Here is a 19,472-nt window from a genome sequence, read left to right as displayed (position 1 = left end):
GTTCCTTTTGGTTTTGGAAAGGAATGTCACACACCTCCTTAAAGCAAACATTTGCTCGCAGTTGGCAATGCTGACCCGAAGCACGTCAATTTTCCCTTTGGACACTACACTACAAGATTTTTTCCCATGTGAAAAATGCACTTGAAGCCCTAAAGCAGAGGAGACGTTTGGGACGCAAAGCTCCACCCCAGCCTGCTGGCAGGGGCCCAGGGGGCAGGGGAGGGAGCACCATCCCATCAACAGCAGCAATTGCTTTTCTTAAAGAGCCCAAATCTGGTATTTTGCATTATTTTCTCTTACCTTTTTTTTGTTTTTGAAAGCAGCTTATCAGAGGATGAGGAGCAATGAGTTTGGTTGAGCAACAAATGCAGTTATGTGGACGGTCCCTTTGTTGGATCTCTGCATTGAAGTTTTCTCCTGGCATTTCTTTGCAGAAAAGAACAGCTGATGCTTCCAAGAATGGAAGTCTCTAACAAAGATATTAATGAATCATTGTGTTGCTGGTCATCATGAGATGCAGTAACTCATGGACACAGCAGTCTGGTTTCTTCCCTGAAGTATCCGATCAGATAAATTATTTTCTTGCTTGGGTTCACCATAGAATCAGAGGGTCATAGAATGGTTTGGGTTGAAAGGGACCTTGAAAGCTGGTCTCCCTGTTTAAAGTCCCCTTATATGTACTGGAAGGCTGCTGTCAGCTCTCCTTGCAGCCTTCTCTTCTCCGAGCTGATCAAGTACAACCTTCCTTCATAGTAGAGGTCCACCAGCCCTCTGAGCACCTTCATGGCACCCCTCTAGACTCACTCCAACAGCTCTAAGTCCTCCGGATGGGGACTCACAAGGGCAGAGCAGAGGGGAACAACCCTCTCCCTCTCCCTGCTGCCACTCCTGTGTTGATGCAGCCCGAGTTGCTGTTGGCCCTCCAGGCTTCAAGGCTGCAAAAAAACATGAGCTACTGGCTCATATCCATCAGGATCCCCAGATCCAACTCTGCAGGGCTTTTCTGTTCTCATATCTGGGATTGCCCCAACTCAAGTGCAACACCTTGCACCTGTTCTGCTGAGAGATAAAGACTTCACAGAGCAATTTGTCATAGAAAAGATCTTGGATCAAGTGCCCTCAAGGCATCTCCCTTTAAATCAAAAAGAAGTTAGCTTGACACGAACATCTCAGAGGGGGAATTCAGAGAAATTAAGGGAATTATTCAGAGAAATCAACTGAACTGACAACAGCGTGGACTGTATATCCCAGGCAAGAGAGGAAAGCTATCAGGGGAAAGGCTAATGCCTTAATTGGATCAAGAATTACCACAGAAAGAAAATGAGGAATAACCACAAGCCTGCAGTGGATGGAAAAAGGGATTAACCGGCAAAGAGAATTTGATGTTAGAGGTCAGGAAGTGTAGGGGTAACACGAGAATCGCCAAAGTCAAGCTGTGTCCCATCTTGCAAAGGAAATTAAAACAACCAGTAAAACGTTTATGAGTCACAAATGAGAAGAGAACAAAGAAATGTGGTTTCTGTGTGCCCAGGATGTGGCGAAGCTTAAAGATACTGAACTCCATCCCTCAAATAAGGTGGCTGTTTTGTGTCAGGCTTTGGGAAGAAAAAGGATCCTGAGTCCCAAGACAAAGTGAAGATGGATGAGGGACATCGGGGTATGGAAATGACCACATGTGAAGGGAATGAAAATCCGAACGAGCTGAGTGCATACCAACTGAAAGAACTGGACCAGCTCCACCCCAGAGATGGGAAGAGTCAGACCATCAAGTGAAGTCCAACAGCAAGTGTTTGAAATTAATCTACGATGTTTCAGAAGCTGTACTGGAAAACAGTAATTTAAGAAAGTAAGGAAGATGCCTCAGGCAACTACTGCTCCATTTGTCTGTGGTGTCTGCCTAAGGAAATTCTTGCCCAAGGACTCTGGGAGCTTTCCTGAATAACAAAGGAGAAGCACTCAGTCAGCTCTCTCTGGGCTTGACCAAACTTCTGTTACAGTGTCCCTTGAAAAACCATTAGTTAAAATGAAGAAGATGGTACCCAATGGGAGGAAACTGAGATGGGCAGCACAGGGACTAAGGGGGATATCAGCGTTCAGCTTCAGAAAGGTCTTCTCAGCCTGAAGGGAGATACCTACTGGAGATCCTCAAAGATGAATTTTGGGTTATATTTAATATTTCTGGCAAGAAATAACATGCTTATGGAATCTGTGGTAACAGAAACGTGTAATAGTTAAAAGAAATAATAAATAAAACAAAACAAAAAAGAAAAAAACAACCAAGCAGCCAGCAGGCATTTCATCCTGGGGAACTAAACAATCCTTTAATGTGGAATAGTAGAAACAGGGTGAATCTCGCAGGACAGAAGTCCTGAATTCATAGATACTAGATGCTAAGGAAGCTGTGGATTGGTGTGATGCCTTCTGACAGCCTATGTCTGCTGAGTGTCCTGGAGAGGACACAAGTGAGCATGAGCATTTTCATTTAAGGATGAGTAACCTCAGCTTCACAGACTAAAGTACTTAAAGGTGAACAGTCAAAAGGAAAATGATCACAACTGAAAGCTGGTGAGGCTGAAGTCCATCCTCTCCTCTGAACATATTCCCTCAAAATATGATTTGTTCTGAAACAATCACTTGTTAATTAGAATTTGTCAGCTCATCATTGTCCACAGTAACTTGCCTTTTTCTCTACATGCCTTCTGAAAAACAGAAGGGCACCTCAAGTTCTGAAAGAGAAGGCTGAAGCCAACTCTTGCTGTGCTCCTCTGACTGGACAGCCCTGAGCAAATGGGTTAAACTGGGAATCCGGAGCTTCATCTGGACCCAGTCTGCTTGTGTAGCACTTGTGCATCCGTGCCCATTTATAGGGCTGCAATCACAGAATCATAGAATGGCTTGAGCTGGGAGGACCCTCAAAGCTCACCCCACTCCAACCCCTGCCGTGGGCTGGTTTCCCCCCACCAGCTCAGGCTGCCCAGGGTCCATCCAGCCTGGTCTCAATCACCTCCAGGGATGGGGCACCACAGCTCTTGGGGCAGCTGTGCCAGGGCCTCACCACACTCTGAGTATGGATTGATGGATGCCACAACTGAACTGTAATCTGTGAGAAGGGACTAAGAGGGCCATGAACTGTAAACATGCCCAGTGACTTGAAGCTGTGAGGCTGGAGAAGAGTGGTTATCTGCACAGAGTGATCTGCAGCAGCTCAACCAGGGTCACCCAGAAACCGAGATGTCCAAAACCATGAGTCACTTCTGCACAGCTCAGCCCATCTGAAGAAGTTAGTGCCACAAACCCCTGACTTGTGCACCAAGCAGTATTGTCCCTTTTGAGTCACAGCCTGAGCCTTGATGATGTGCCACTCTGTCTGGGTGCCCTGGACACATTGACGTATATACACGTTTCTTTTTTCCAGGGAAAAAAAAAAAAGGATTCCCTATTAACATTGCAGGCTTCTTCCCACCAGCTCCCTGCCAAGAAAAGCAGTTGTTGAGGCAATAGGAGAGAAATCAGCCCCTCCGTGATGGCCGAGCCTTTGCCCCAGACTGCTGCTCTGCTCACAGAGGTGCCATCTGGGTGACCCTGCTTTGAGTCACACGCTGCCATATCCCCAGCAAAAATAGCTGCTGCGTGGCCCCAACAGTTATAAATAGCAGTGATAGTAACAGCTGTAATTAATAATGTCAACCATTCTCACACAGCCACCAGCAAACCCATCCGTTTGTCACAGCTCTTATTTTCAAGCAGATGTTGCTACAGGCAACAAAGCAAGGCCGTCCGGCAGAGCAGAACTGATACAGCCACACCAGAAACGGCCTAGGGACCACTCAGTGCTTCCCAAGGCACAGGGACCCACCTCCTCAGCACCAGGAGCCTGCAATGAGAGCAGGGAGATGCTCAGAGCCAGATTCTCAAATCCACGCTGTCCCCAGAGGTGCAGAATCAGCTCTGACTCATAGCAGCACACCTTGGAGCAGCCAGCAGTGCCTTGAGGCTGGAAGCAGGCCCACAACTCCATAGGCTTAATTGCTCTCCTGGAGGGGCTGGCAGCACTGGTGCAGCTCCTGAGCAGGCTCCCTGCTGCGGATAAAGTAAAACCATTTCTTTAATCCACAGAGCTATCAAAGCAATGCTTGGGGGGGAGGCAGAGGACCTGGAGCAGTGCTGGCTCTAGAATCCGCTTTGCCTTGTGAGCCAGCACTGGCCTGGTGCAGCTTTGGGGACCTGGTCCCACCAACACCTCCATGCTGACACATCAGGTAAGTGCCAGAACAGCCCCATCTGTGATATTCCCACCTCCAAACAGGAGAGGACAGTGGTGAGCTCAGTTTTGCCCACAGCGCAAAATGAATTGTGCGTTTGCCCTCTCCATCAAAGGAAAAGTGCAGTTCTGGATTTCCAAAGAAAAAGAGTTCTATTCCTGGAAAAGGTCCTCACTCAATAGAAATGAACTTCGTATACAACGTGACCGCTGGGTAAGCATGTGTTATTCTAAATGTTATTACACTCAGAATATCTGTCCGCGTCGCCAAGACCCGCTTGCCTTCCTCGATGCCAGCAGCTTTGATGGAAGCTGAACGCTCACTCTCTCCTTCTTGGAACTGGGTTTTCTTTGACCCTTCTAAAGCAGTGAGTTGAAAGGTATGTTCAGCTCAGCACTTTTAGTTTCATTTTAGCTTCTAAAATGACAAACCCTTAAGAAGTGCAGGAGCTGCCAAGAGGGCAGTGGGGCAGGAGGAGCCCCAGGGATGGGCAGCCTGAGGCTCACGGATAAGCACGTGCTGCAGTGACCTTGATTGCTTTTGAGATGTTCTGTAAGGAAAGCACACGCAAATGATGTTTAAACTGATGTTTAAACAGAATAATCCAGTGCTGCTCTTTGTTGCTACTGAGTTGTGCCCTGCAAGACAAACACTGTTGGTCAGAGATAAGTCAGAAATGTGGCATACAAATGAAGCAAGGACAAGAAACAGAGTTTAGGCTAAGCCTGCTGGGGGAGAAATGGGCCAAAGAAAGTGACAGAGCTGCACCACGCCACAAAAAGCCATAGGGGAGCCAGCCCAGCCCACAGCCGTACAGAAAGGAAAGGAGGTGCACCCAGGGGTGCACCAACCCCTCACACAAGGGACTGGAACTGCTTCCACCCCCTGCAGGGTTAGCTCAGCCCTCCTGCACCCTCATGTCTCAGAGGGGCTGCCATTGGGACACAATGCAGTGGTGTGCAGGACACCCAGCACCCCACACAGGGCAGGATTCATCTCCCTTTGTAGCTCAGCAGAGGCCTTGAAGGAGGGAAGATCCCCAGCTCCTCAAATAACGCAGCTCTGCAGCGTGAGTCAGACCAGGGGAATGAAAACCAGGCCACCATCCTGGGCTGGTGGCTGAAAATAGACGGCAGGAGTCCTGATCACCATCTGCTGCTCTAACGCCTCCATCTAACACCAGCTCTTATTTGTTACTGGAGCAAATGGCAGAAACGGTATTACATAAGGAAGGGCTTTAATCTACTTTGTTTATTTATTTATTGCTCCTCGGTTCTCTAAAACTCTCCTTTCTCCCATTGCTTGCGTTGAAAATAGATGTTGTTAAAAAGCCAGTTCAGTTCCAGAACTACGAAGATAACTGCAATGCTGGAGATAAGTATGAAGGGAAGAGCTGATAAAGCACGTGGTTTTGTTCTGAGCCACCTGTTGCAGTGTGCTGATGTGATGCTTGCAGACGTGCACTATGAAGCCGTCCTGGCTGCTCAGTTGGCCAACAAATGATCTGTTTGAATTCCCGCAGATGAGCACTGGAAGCACAATAGAAAAGGAAGCATCAATAACAGCACAAACCCAGAAAGCACAGTGCTCTTCCCAGTGCTTCCCAGCTCTGTTAAAGAAAACTCAGTGGTCAACCACCCAAAACCCTTGGGATAAGGATTGGGACTCCTGAGCTGCCTACTTGTGTGCTGCAAAAGCTCTGAGAGAGGAGATGAGAGACAAGATCTGCAAATCCAGTAGTGCTGCTGAACAACAGTACCAACATAAAAGCTCACACAGAGGTGCAGGAACTGTGGAGGAACAAAGGAGGGAAGAGAGCTACTGGAAAACATGGCCAAGCACACCTCTGTTATGCAGATGAAAGGACCTGGTGCTCCTCCACCTGCAGGGAACAGCTGTGTACAGAGCGAGGCGCTCCGCCAGCAGGACCCAGCCACTTCCCACAAGTACTGTTTTCTCTTCAAAAAGAGTTGCAGCGTTTCAGGCACAGAAACGATGGTTTATGCACTTACAGTTTCCATGAATGCATAGAACTGTGGTGTTTCAGCTACACAGCCCTCCAATAAAGCTGCATGTGTACTCACCAACTTTGGCACAGCAATTACATCTCGTAATACAGCTGCAGCAATTATTTTTTGATGTTGCCATGACAGCAATGCTGTTAGGTCAGACCTGGAGCAGCAGCTGCTTCCCCAGTGCCAGACTCGGACAAGTGCAGCTCTCAACTTTCTTCCCCCCCCTCCCCCCAATCACATTGCCTGTATACCAAGGTTTTAGTGGCTGTAATGGAAAGAGAGAATTATGAACTATTATGAATGTGTTTTCTGACTCTCAAGAAGTGCTGCTGTCACGAGGCAGGTAGCACGTGTAACACAAGCACATATTCCTCCAGTAGCTGCAGGAGCTCACATGACCCTAAGCACGCTGAAAATCTCTCTTCCAAGTAAACATGGGTATAAGCTGTTGGCATGAGTACACTATGCATTGCCTAATGAGGTTGGAAATACAGCTGTAATGAGCAAAACCTTCTGCAGCATACAAGTCATACCCAACAAAAAAGCACATATATATTTTTAGCATTTACTCACTTGAAAATAAAATCAGGTTCATTTTCAAATTAAAAGCTTGGAAAGAATGGCATTACCGTAAAAGATGGTAAGAATTAACTATCCCGAGCATCACACCACCTTCTGTAAAGGCTGTTTGTATCCAGTGCATCGCTCGGCCAAGATTTCAAACGCAACCAAAGCAACTCAAGAGGAAAAGAGAAAAATCCCTTCACAACTGAGATTTTTCCATCAACCGTATATTATGTTGTCATCTTTAAAGAGCACAATATTTCACTGAATATTTCACTATGACACCTCAGTGAGATCACTCGCTTAAGTTTCCAACAACGCCATCACGACTGAACCACACACACACACAGACAGAGCTTTGTGACCACTTGGCTGTGCCTGCAGGGCTGAGCACTGCAATCAATCAGGAAAGAGGAAAAGCCTCCAAGGTCACCAATAGGATTTGCCTGCAGTGCTGCCCCAAGCACTACACTGTTTCACCCCAGAAACACTGAGCCAAGGCAGCCCAGAAGCTGCGGGGTTGGGAACACGGAGCCATCCCACACAGCTATGATTTGGTTGTTAATGTAAGCTAAAAGTGAAGGTTAACTAAGTTTCTAAGTAGGTATCAAAAGAAAGCAAGGCTACTCTGCTACAAAAAGGGTGGGCTTCTCAGCTCACACTGCTCATCACGGTCAGCAATTCCCTGACTGATAATACTGGCACTCACACCATTGCAAACCCCCACCTATTTGTGTGCAGGTTATTGTGGAAAGCACTTCACACAACTGCAGCATGTACTGCAAAATGTTTTTTCCCACCATCTACAAGAAGGACAGTAACAATAAATTCTCACTAACAGAAAAACACAAAACACAAACTGGTTTAATTAAAACCCAAAAGGAAAGCATACTGAAGGAATAGAATTCCACACATAGCAGTTATTACTTATGAAGCTGCTGACAATTTTGATACAGCATTTTGGAATCGATGACCAAATATTCAGCCTTGAATTCAGAGGGAGAGCGAGGGAACAACCTGCCAAGTCCTTCAGCACCACAGCACATAAAGCTGCACTACTTGATGTATTTCTCCATGAATTTCTTGTGAAATTCTGATCGCAGGGTGTCATTCACGAATCTCTTGTCCTTCTTGGTCTCATCGATTCCCTTGGCACAATTCTTGAAGACAACATCATCATCCCATCTGAAAATAAAGACGTTTTTAACTCAGGTAAATCAAGGTGACGCTACCTATAAAAACACTGAGATACAATTTGTCTGTCCTGTTTCAATGTGTTACAAGCAATTGTACACTGGGAGTGAATTTTAGACTTCAAAAAGAAAAGATCTGCTAATCTGAGTCAACTTTGAAACAATCTGGAGTTAGAAGCAATAATGTCGGGGCAATTAAGGTTACCCTACAGGCACTTGAACAGAGCAGAGCAAACCTTCAGTGCTCCTGAACACTAATAAACACAAAAGTAATGTGTAAACAGGAATCCTATTTAGGAAAAGGCCATCATCTACTAATTCTAGTCACCCCAACATAAAATTAGTATTTTTTAAATGGAAGCATGACATCAAATTGAAGAAAACTGGTCCTCCTACTTTTCATATTCATGTGAACAATGCTGGAGAAACGAGTAAGACAAAACGGTGTTTCATCTTACATCACGTTGTTGCAAGATCTGAGCAAGGAAATGACATTTAATAGACCCTCAGAGCAATGAGAGAGAACCCAGGGATGGATATCGCAGCATGGACTGCGCCGTACCTCCTTTTCACTTTGAAGTTTGCCTGGGGCTGTGCTGGGCCGGTGAGGTTCAGCAGTGGGTTTCCACTCAGGATGTTCTCCATCCGAATCCTTTCTTCTTCAGCCTTTTGCTCTTGCTCCTGAGAACCAGAAATGGATATATATTACTTTTCTCAGCCATTCTTTGAATTTAGTTGATGGAGAAAGATAAACATAATTTAGCTGCAAATACACTCCTAGCTTTAATTCCCAGCTCAGCCTTCTCAGAGCATCTGACACTTGTATATGAGCAGAATAAGGACAGAAATAAAGATACACTCCAGAGCTTAACACTGCTAATAAACTGTTGATCTAGCTGTACTCATTTCTGCTCTACTTGTTTTGAACGTTCCATCGAGTATTAAGTCAAATCCTAGATTTACCATTTACATATCTATTATAAGAAAAACCATATATGGATTAGAAGACTTTCCCTATCCTCATGAGGAAAGAGGACACGTTACACAATATTCAGTAGGTGGAAGAACCTTCCAGCAACACATAACTCCGCTGTCGTCTGGAGCGCTCTACTCAGCTTTGACAGGTACCAGTTCCATAGGGACCAATTAAAAAGAATACTGAGAAATTTCAGGTGAAAACTAAGTGGACGTCAAAAGACTATTTAAGAGCTCCAACAAGGTTGTGGATGCCCCATCCATGCAGGCATTCAAGGCCAGGCTGGATGTGGCTCTGGGCAGCCTGGTCTGGTGGTTGGCAACTCTGCACACAGCAGGGGGTTGAAACTGGATGATCATTGTGGTCCTTTTCAACCCAGGCCCTTCTATGATTCTATGACACAGTTCAATATAAGAACCTAGAATGTCTCAGTTGACAAATGCTTGTGCAGGAAGAACTTCTCTCAAGCTGCCACAGCAGCTGCCTGTCTTTAAAGCTGAACCCTGGGGGAACTCAAGGCAGCACACAGAGCACAACACATCAGGTTTCTGAGACATGAACCTTGGCAGTGACCCAGAGTTACTGAGCCTGAACACACAGATGCATGTCTCATTTTTCCATAATCAGACTTTAAAACAACCCGCTAAGCATTGTCGTAACTTTTATCTGTTTTATGTAACCCACATAATATCCTTCAGTCTCCATCAATCATGTATTTTGCTTTCTGGTAATGAAAAAAGTACTGTCAGACTGAAGTGTTAAGTGACAGAAAAAAACCTGGAACTGAAGAACGCCATAGCACCTGTGTTACACTGCAAGCAGTGGTCAAATGGCAGGATGCAGCTCCCAAGGAAGACATCAACATCTAGCTGTCTGCCTGCAGGCACCCAAGCTCACAGCTCAGCAGAGCTGTAAAGTACAATGAGGTGCCAAGGGAGCTGTGCTGCTCCCTGTGTGTGAAACTCACTGTGCTCTGGGCTCTGCCTGCTGCACCGACTGCATCTCCACTGCAGTGGAATGGAAGCTTGTGGAAATAATCTACGTGCATCCCAATCTGGCACTTCTATAGTGATGGCAGCAACTGAAAACTTATTGTTGTGATTAAAGGCCAAAAGATTGGAGTCTGGAAGCACACAGGGAACAGAGCTGTTGAGTCAGACACTGGCAGGTTCAGTCACTTATCAAAGACATCCCAGCACTCCTGGTAGCTCATTCATCACAAGGCAGTCTAGGCTGGATGACATCTCAACATAGCTGCTTCAACAGGCTAATTCTGAAGATTAGTCTTCAAGAGTTCTCTATTATTTAGCTTCACTGAAACCTCCCGAAGAAGGTATGCAAGAATTAAGAAACTGGTTATTTATTAAAGCTCGTATCCTAGAGACATGACACAGAGGAAATACAAGGTATAACTCACAGCGGTGTAAAGTTGACATTTGTACTTAAGCTAATTTATGCACTCTGGCCAGAGCTGCAGAATTCCTCACCTCCAGCCAAAAGAGGTTTTCATTATGTTTCAGAATTTTCCACATAAATCATGCACTGCCCACTCCTCTGCTGAAGGCTGGGATGCTCCCAGTGGTACAGCACAGGCTGTATCAAATGGAATAGACCAGACAGAACCTTCCCAGCTGTCTGAGCTTCACACCTCTGGGGCAGCTAAACCACAGCTGCTGGTAAAACAGGCTCAGGGTGCTCAAAAGCCTGCACTGTTCTTCTGTGTGCTGAACAAAGGCATATTAAGCTAAAACATTATGGATTCAACAAGCCTACAACAGAAGAAAAGCTTAAGGGAGCTAACAGTGCATCCTATTCATATAATCCTTTTGATAAAATAACATCTTTGTCTGTGTTTCCATTGCAACAGCAGTGTGTTGTACCAGCCACATGCAGGGATGAACCAGAAATCAGCCCTGCTGTTGGGAAGTAAGTCCTTCCTCTACAGTCTACCACTGTGCAGGTGGTAGAGGTAAAAGAACAGGAACATTACGGTGTGAGCATACAGGGCACTTGTAATGGTGACATCTCTGTGCAGAGTTGATGTTATCCTTCCCACAAAAGATGGGCCATTACTATTGCTCCTTGATAAGGATGAGGACTGCTAGCATGTCTCACAAACACTTAATGAAGAAACACACCTCATCATCTCTTTGGCCTCTTCACTGAAATCCTTCTTAATCATTACCTTATACTTTAGTTTTAATTCTACACTTATAATTTGAGTGAAAGAGTTGACATATAGGGATTCATTTCATGTTTTAGCTTGAAGAAGTCAAGGACATGGCTAAAACATAAACAGAGCAAAGGTTTATTCCAGACATTAGTAAAGTGGGACATTCACTTATAGAGTAGTGCCTTGTGAAATAAAGTTGTAAGGAAACAAAGCCAAAACTTTCAGTCTGTTCTTAGATAAGCACAGAAGGACTGGATGCTAAAACAGCTCTGTTGGAACAGTGCACATATGTTCAGCTGCTCACTGGTTTGAGGTTTATTTCTAATTATTTCTATTTACCTTTTAAGGAAGAGCTTGGAAATTGGAATATTAAGACTGCTGCGATGCTGAATTTGGAATATCCCCACAAGACCCAACCATGGATGGGCAGCACAGACAACACTCCTCATGCTCTTCCTTCACACTAGTAGTTCTGTTTAAGCCACAAAGGAAGTTAGGATCTCTTAATACTATCATTTATCAAAACAAAGTTTAGAGATTTTTGTGGCAAAAACTACCACATAAGGGAATTTACCAAAGAACAGGACAAAGTGAAACACAGCACGCTCCTGGCTTCCATAAATTGGTTGTAAAAAGTTTTGTTAGTAATGCCTTACGTTAAGGATGGGGGTAGCAGCATAACCTAGAGATTGAACCCTTAAAGCCAACACACATGAGACTTTCTCTAAGGAGAGCCTTACTACTGAAGATTCCAGTGCTGCACTCTGCTTTGCCCTTCGCTTTTCATCACTGTTCTCTACATTCTAAAGAACCCCAGGAAAACACAACTCCAACTACACCGCAGTGCCCACTGTTTAACAAAGATATCAACTCTCATGAGGCAATTTTTAAGGTTAATTTTAATTAACTGTCACTCAGTTAGAGATGACCAGCGCAATAATATTCACTGCTGCAATCAGCCAACGGCCATTTCACAGATGAAACAGGGGGTTCATTTCAGCTATAAGTGTGTATTGAGTTTGCATGTAGCGCTGGGCACCGTAACCAGCCCTACCTCCTGTGGAGCAGTCATGAAAGAGAAGAGCAACACCAGTCAAACCACAACAAATCAGGAGCGCCATACTAAAGAATGCAGAGCTTTCAGCACCCTCTAGTGACAAGCTCAGAGTGTGGTACGTGTAGCACTCCTGATTTTTACACACCAATAGAGAAAGGTGCTTGTTTCCGCACGCTGCAATTTACTCTCAAGAATCAACAGTCTTTTATAGGGAAGCTTCTATACTGAAGCAGCACACATTTTAACCTTCCATAGTATGTTGCCACTGTAGATTTAAATGGATTTTATAGGCTCTGTTGACTCGAAGGATTGAACTCTCTAGGTTTGAGAGTGGTTACAGGTGCCTTGCAGTTAAAACACCATTCTTTCCTAGCTGCTGTTAGTACCTGCTGTCCACCATGCCCTGTTTACTGCCAGCTGACCCTAGTGGAGATCATACCTGAAAAAGCACTCCAGCAATTAAACTACAAGGCAGTCTGTTAAGCTCTGGAAATGAATTCATTTCACTTCTGTGGATATATTTTCAAAATACAGTCACCTGTGTATAACCATATCAAAATAGTTCTGGTTTTATGGTTTCAACATGGATTCCTTGCCAAGGCAACACAGTACTAATGTAAAAAGATCAAAAGCATCAAAGAACGCAGTGATATTTTTAATTCATTAAAAAAAAAAATATATCATTTCTTGCTTCATTAAAACTAATTAATAAAGGAAATATTCCACTGGGTGATGCCATGGGTAAATCACCACTACCATTACAGCTCAGTGTGACACCTGCCTCCAGAGAATGACTTGTATGTCAAAAGCAAGATCAACTTAACTGAAACGCCCCCATAAAGCACTGGGAAAGTAAATAAAGCTTAAAGCAAAACACCCATAAATACGTCTGCTAAAGAAAGAATTACTGATGGCAGTCATTAGACAAAAGAACAAAGCCATCAGATTGACCTGAGAAGCCTGTTTTGATGCGCTGTGCCAGCTCTGAACTTGGCACTTCCTTTGTTTACCAGTTCTCACCTGTCTTGAGAATGTAAGGCACAACAGTTTTACTAAGCACGTTTGCAAATAAACCTTAATGGCAGGATTAAGGCTTATTTATACCAGACGCTTTTTAATGGGAACGGGTGAGATTTTACCTTCCGAGCCTGCTCCTCAGCTCGCTCCTTTTTTATCTTTTCCAGTTCAGCCAGAAGAGCTGCAGTGTCATCATCATCACTGTCTTCCAGGTCATCATCCTCATCATCCTCCTAATATCAACAAAAGCAGAAAAGAATCAGTTTATGAACTTCATGTAACATACACAGCTTTTCATTCTGAACGTTGACTGCAGAGATGTACCTCTCATTCAATAAAATAAAGACTTATCAGAAATCCTCCAGACAGCTCTGGTGCGTTCACTTAATTGTGTGCCTAAATACCTCATCCAGTATTGCTGGGGCCAAATATAGCACCATTAGAAACAAAACAAACATCAGCATGCTGTCAATACCTGGACAACCTCAATACATCAGCGCAAGGAAAGGAGCCAAGAACTCATTATTCATGCAGACAATCAGTGTATCTCATTTGTTTCACCTCTGGGGTTTAAGCAGTACCTTCAGTTCCCCAGTTCCTGTATGCTAACAGTCACAGCATCCTTGCTCCCTTCTAAGAACACTGCTGATTACAATGTACAACTACTGTGGACTTCCATCAGAATAGAGGAACTGGATGTATGGTATCCCCAAATCAGTTCTCAGTAACAAGTCTTGATTTACATATATATATATATTTAAATATCTAGAGCTTCACATTCTATCAACGGCAAAACCCCAAGGCAGGACAATGAAAGGAAAGAAGACAGAAAAGAATGCATACATCAGTAAGAGGGTCATCTGCATCTAGGTTTGCTGCAGGAATCTGGTCCAGCCGAGGCTTCTTAGACACAGAAGATGACGTTGTGTGTTCTAAGAGATAAGATTAAAATAAATAAATCAACAGCACAAAGCCAATTTCACTTAACAGCATCTGAAGTCAGAAATTGATTTAAAAAAATCATTAATAAGTTGTTTTGGATTACAGTAAGAAATATGAGCTTATGCTTGGTTTTTCCTTGCCTCTCACTGTATAACTCCTCCCATGTAGGCATCCCCAAACGAAGCACTAACATCCCTAAGCTTATCTTTTAGCTTCCAAGTGTTTCTGAAGTCATTACTTCAAGAAGAAAGAAAAGCAGAAGCTGTGGAGAGATATCCTCATTCTATATATTTAGTGGACTGTTCCCACTATAGACCACCCCAAAGCATTACTATTATCTATCTGGGTCCAAATGACAGCTGCTTTTAGCTGTGAATTAGAAAGTCCCATAATACTTCTGTACACCTCACAATGTAGGTATTAAAGTACCTAAATATGGTCAAGCTTCATATCCTCCTCCTCTCCCTCCCTCCTTAAAAAACAAACAGCTTTGATTTTTGTTTTAATTCTCACTTCACAGTACCTGAACTGGATCAGGCACTTTAAAAAGCAATTTATTACTTCACTGATGCTGTTAACAGTTAAAAATTAGTCACTGCACTTTTCCTTCCTGTCTTGTTTGCCCAAGTACAGTAAAAAGAAAAAAGCTCTTTATTAACTGTACATACTTGCTGCCAATTCATTACAGCCATTCTGTATCAGCTGGCCTGCTCGATGCTTCCCTACTAGCTGGCCTAGATTTTTGCTAGCATGAAGACAGCATGAATGCCAGTGAACACTCCCTTGCAGGTCCACAGCTCAGAACCAACAGGCCAATATCCCGCATTCTGCTCTCCTAACACAGCGTGTAACTCAAACTTCCAACGTGGAATTCTGTGTGAGAGCAGTGTCATGTACAGGTAGTAAGATCTGGTTGTTCAAGGTTGATTTTACCTCTGGTTGGTCTGTCTCTGCTCTTTTCCCTCGCAGCAACCCGCTCTCTCTCCTCCAGCTCCCTTCTGAAGTCACGGTTACGCACCTCTTCGGGAGCATCCTGAGTGGCCTGTCTGAAACAGCAACGAGGGGAAAAGGCTGAGGCTGACAGTCAGGAGCCGGCAGCAATTTATCAGATGAGGCCAGGGATGAACACGTTTCTACTCTTTATACATAACTGGGTACCATGTGGACACACGCTTCTTTCTGCATTACACACACACTCCTTCCAGTGGCTCTCAAATGAACTTTAAAGATCTACATACATCCTTGCAAAACCATGCTGACCACATCTGTATTTTGTGGGTATCTCTAAATCTGTTCTCTGCAGCACAAACTCATTGTCCAAACTGACATCTACCAACACTCTGGTTAACTCTCTGCCATTTCACCACCTCACATCGCTGTTGCAAACAAATCTCCCAGGTTTGCAAGATTAAAACTAGAGCATGCTGCTCTCTAATATTTTCTCCCCATAAGACAGAAGAGACAATGTACCACTGCAGGGGAAAAAGAAAAGAAAGAAATATGGAGGGAATGAGCACAACAGTCGCTTTAGTAAAACACAAGTGCATCTTTTCCCCTCTTTTATATAATATACACAGGCAAAAATCAACAGGCTGCTTTCATTCAAGTCACACAAAGTTCCACCTAGAACATGCTGGACTTCTCTGCAAGACTTGAGAAGAACTGATGAATAACAACATGCAGCAATTCCTTTCACCTTGCTGTGAACTCAGGTTTGGAAATAAGAGTGTCTGAAAGAAACCCAGGCTCCAGTCATTAGAAATACACTGCGTGCACAAGCTGTCTTTATGCTGAAGCATTTCATTTGCTTTTACAATTAAAAACTTGAATTCAGAATCCCTGACATGGCTGCAAAAATCCCCCCCAGGCCTTTTGTCAAAGAGGCACGGGAGAGTGGGACTGAAATACCAAATCTTTCTTGCAATTATGCAGCCCTTGGCAAATTAGCAAAGACAACTTTGTATTTGATATTTGGGAGAATGAACTTAAGATGCTTAATGCCCCTTCACACACACATACACACTCACTCAAAGGGATTCGTTACCACACACACATCGTATATTCCTGTATGTATTTCTTCCCACACACTCATTTCAGAACAACAGACTGGTGCTCCACACTCCCGCTCTGTTTAAAGAGACAGACCACCAGCCACTTTTCCCTTAATAGCACATTTTGTGCTGTTGCTTTTGGTGATCTCTGAACATCCCACCTCCCGTATCCATGTTACCTTCAAAGTTATTCAAATGGGTGGAAGGGAAGCAGTGAAAGGGTAAATATCTGCACTAAGAAAGCAAAACCCAAGCAACAGTTTAAGCTAGAAAAAAAGACTATTTTCAGGCTGACACAACTCAGTTAAATCCTGTGGCATGTTGACTCCAGATTTCATGCTATCTTAAAAGAACATAAATTATTAAGCATTCCAAACACAGGATAGTATTCATATAAAATCCCATTATCTTTCACACCAGTTAAAGCAACAGGCTCTTCTAGAACCCTTCTAGTGTTTAACATCAGCTCTTCCAATACTTACTAATGCCTGAGTGCTGTTACACATTGCCCTGCCTCTTCTTAGTGCTCTTCCCCAGGTTCTTTGCCAATATATGACATACTCAACTTCATACCTCCTATCCCATCTTGTAAGTCACACCACCTTTCTAGCTCAGCTGTCTCTGTATGTTCCCAATGCTTTTCTTTTCACTCCATTGCCTGAAATGCTTAATCTGTAAAGATTACCTTCTCCTGATTCCCTTCCACAAGCAGTTATTGACACCACTAAAACTAAACCTTCCAAATCAGTTGCAACCCACTCAATCTCCTAAGCCTGCTTCTGTGTCTGCTTAATGTCAAGCAAACAAATATCTAACGTGAAAGAAATTCAGAGTGTTGGTCACATCACAAAGAAAGAAAACAACAAAACAGCTCCAGGCTGCTTTGCTATAAGACAGACAATAACGATACTTACCTGTATTTGATTTTAGTATGAGAGGGAAGGTCTCTGCTGGAATACTGCTTGGATAGCTGACTTAAGTCTCCTTCACCTTTTCCTCTCCCTCCTCTTGCAGGCTCAAACGTTGGCCTCGCTGCTGTCGTCATTTTAGTTACTAGAGTCAAGGGCAAAAAACAGTCATTACTATAACTTAAAGTGAAAGCCATTCACCAGAAGCTACGTCATTCTTGGAACTGCTGCAGCAACAGCAAATCCCACTACACAATACAAATTATCAACTGGTGCATGAGCCTTAAAGCTTAAGAGCTTCTTTTACTGACAGCTTCTTTTCCAACATGCCTGAAAGATGATAGAGACTCAATCAAGAATGTGAGGTCATGTTTATAGAAGTGGATAAAATGCCAGGAGCCAGTCTCCTATCCTTATATCTTGGTAGAAGAGTAATTCTTTCCCCTCTGGAAAAAAACACAGGATCTAATAATGAAATCACAGAACTGTGGGGGTTGGAAGGGACCTCTAGAGATCATCGAGTCCAACCCCCCTGCCAAAGCAGGCTCCCTACACCACGTCGCACAGGTAGGCGTCCAGGCAGGTCCTGAATATCTCCAGAGAAGGAGACTCCACCACCTCCCTGGGCAGCCTGTTCCAGTGCTCCGTCACCCTCACTGTAAAGAAGTTCTTGTGCACATTCGTGCAGAACTTCCTATGCTGTACTTTCATCCCATTACCCCTAGTCCTGTCCCAACACACTACTGAAAAGAGACCAGCCTCACCACTATGGCTCCCATATAACTGATGCCAAGAAGTGCTCAGCACTGCACAAAGCAGCTGGAGGCCACGCAGACCCAAACCATAGAGCCAAAAGTTTAGGGCAGTCCACCAAGAAACAAACAAAACAAAAGAATCAAACCAACCAACCACCCTGGATGACCCATCAGTGCCATCTTCAGTCTGTTAAACGAAACTACACACATCCATAAGCACAGCCTAAGGACTTAAATAAGAGACATACAAAAGGTGGTGAGGCCCTGGCACAGCTGCCCATAGAGCTGTGTGCCCCATCCCTGCTCAAGGCCAGGTTGGATGAGCCCTGTGCAGCCTGAGCTGCTGGGGGCAACCAGGGGTTTGCTCCGATCAGGTTCCATCAGCGCAGCATTGGAGCAGCCCCGTCAGTGCCGCACAACGCCGGCTCGGCTGAGCCGCCTCCATCGGCGCTCTCCCAGGCCCGTCCAGGCCGCCCCACGGCCTCAACCTCCCTCCCGGTGTCCCCCCAGGCTGCCCACCACCCCAGGGCCGACCCTCCACATTCAGAAGCCCCGATTTAATCCCTTCAATCCCCCTTCTCTGACCTCGGGGTCTCCTCCCGCTGAGCAGCCGGGCCCTACGCCACCGCCATCATCCCGCCCTCTACCCACAAGGCGCCGCGCAGCCACCACAGAGCGGAGCGGCGGAAGGAGGAACTACCATAGAGATGGAAGGCGGAAAAACTTGTTACCTCAGTGCGGAATTGAGTCCGCCATGTTCGATAATGAAGTGGAAATAGACGCTGTTGGTGCCTGAGTGGCACCTGCTGTCCGCCCTGAGGTACAGCAGCACTGCGTGTGAGCTGTGCTTTAAAGTCGTGTATGACTGTGAGCAGTACACACACCCTGCTGTGCTGCCATAGAACCCTTGTGCTGCTGCTTTTCTGTGTGCTTACAGAGTCATCCCAGCTCCTCCCGGCTGCCTCCCACCCCGCTGGTTCTTTGGCTGTTTGTGCTCAGTCACAGCTCCTGCTCCACTGTCTGCCTTTGCTTCCTGATGGCTGCCAATGGCTTTGCAATGAGGAAGAGACCTTGTGACTATTCTCAACAGAGAAAAATCCACGAGTCAGCAAGAATTCCCTGCAAAAATAAGCACAGAACCTGAACTAGGCCCTTCCTAAGCACCCAGGAGAGGCTCACAGGGGAACGAGCCATCCCCCTGCAGCCCACAGGCACATCTCGCATCTCTCATACTGTGTCCAGGTGTGGAGCCCTCAGTACAAAAAAGACATGGAGATTTTGGAAAGGGTCGAGAGGAGGGAAACGAAGATGATCAGGGGACTGGAGCACCTCCCCTATGAGGACAGGCTGAGGGAGTTGGGCTTGTTCAGCCTGGAGAAGAGAAGGTTGTGGGGTGACCTCATTGCAGCCTTTCAATACCTGAAGGGAACTTACTCCCAGGACGGGAGTAAACTCTTCGAAAGGGCTGATAATAGCAGGACTAAGGGGGACATGTTTTAGAGATTAAAAAGAGGGAAAGATATTTTAGGCATCCTCAACGCGCACTCGCACTCTATCAT

The 19,472-nt window shown here is 44.9% G+C and overlaps 1 protein-coding gene across 2 annotated transcripts; it reads right to left on the bottom strand.

Moving 5' to 3' along the window:
* Positions 1-7,669: 7,669 nt before the first annotated feature.
* Positions 7,670-18,667, bottom strand: CWC15 (CWC15 spliceosome associated protein homolog). 2 transcript variants are annotated; one of them, XM_015852295.2, is made up of 7 exons: positions 18,645-18,667; positions 17,165-17,303; positions 15,133-15,245; positions 14,101-14,189; positions 13,380-13,490; positions 8,597-8,715; positions 7,670-8,026 (listed from the first exon to the last, which is right to left on the bottom strand). In XM_015852295.2, the coding sequence occupies exons 2-7, from the start codon at positions 17,293-17,295 to the stop codon at positions 7,897-7,899; spliced, it is 693 nt and encodes a 230-aa protein (XP_015707781.1). In that variant the 5' UTR covers positions 17,296-17,303; positions 18,645-18,667; the 3' UTR covers positions 7,670-7,896. The 2 variants fall into 2 exon arrangements, with proteins under 2 accessions (XP_015707781.1, XP_015707780.1); XM_015852294.2 differs by lacking the exon at positions 18,645-18,667 and adding an exon at positions 18,499-18,610.
* Positions 18,668-19,472: the final 805 nt, after the last annotated feature.

The sequence above is a fragment of the Coturnix japonica genome, chromosome 1, assembly GCF_001577835.2.
Source record: "Coturnix japonica isolate 7356 chromosome 1, Coturnix japonica 2.1, whole genome shotgun sequence".
In the NCBI taxonomy this organism is placed as follows: Eukaryota; Metazoa; Chordata; class Aves; order Galliformes; family Phasianidae; genus Coturnix; species Coturnix japonica.
Note: the sequence above shows the minus strand (reverse complement) of the source record. Positions and strands in the feature narration are given on the sequence as shown.

Coding starts and splice junctions, on each gene's coding strand:
- CWC15 (XM_015852295.2), bottom strand. CDS start 17,295: ATGACGACAGCAGCGAGGCCAACGTTTGAGCCTGCAAGAGGAGGGAGA. Junction 15,246..17,164: donor CATACTAAAATCAAATACAG/GTAAGTATCGTT, acceptor TTGCTGTTTCAG/ACAGGCCACTCAGGATGCTC. Junction 14,190..15,132: donor CAGAGACAGACCAACCAGAG/GTAAAATCAACC, acceptor CTTATCTCTTAG/AACACACAACGTCATCTTCT.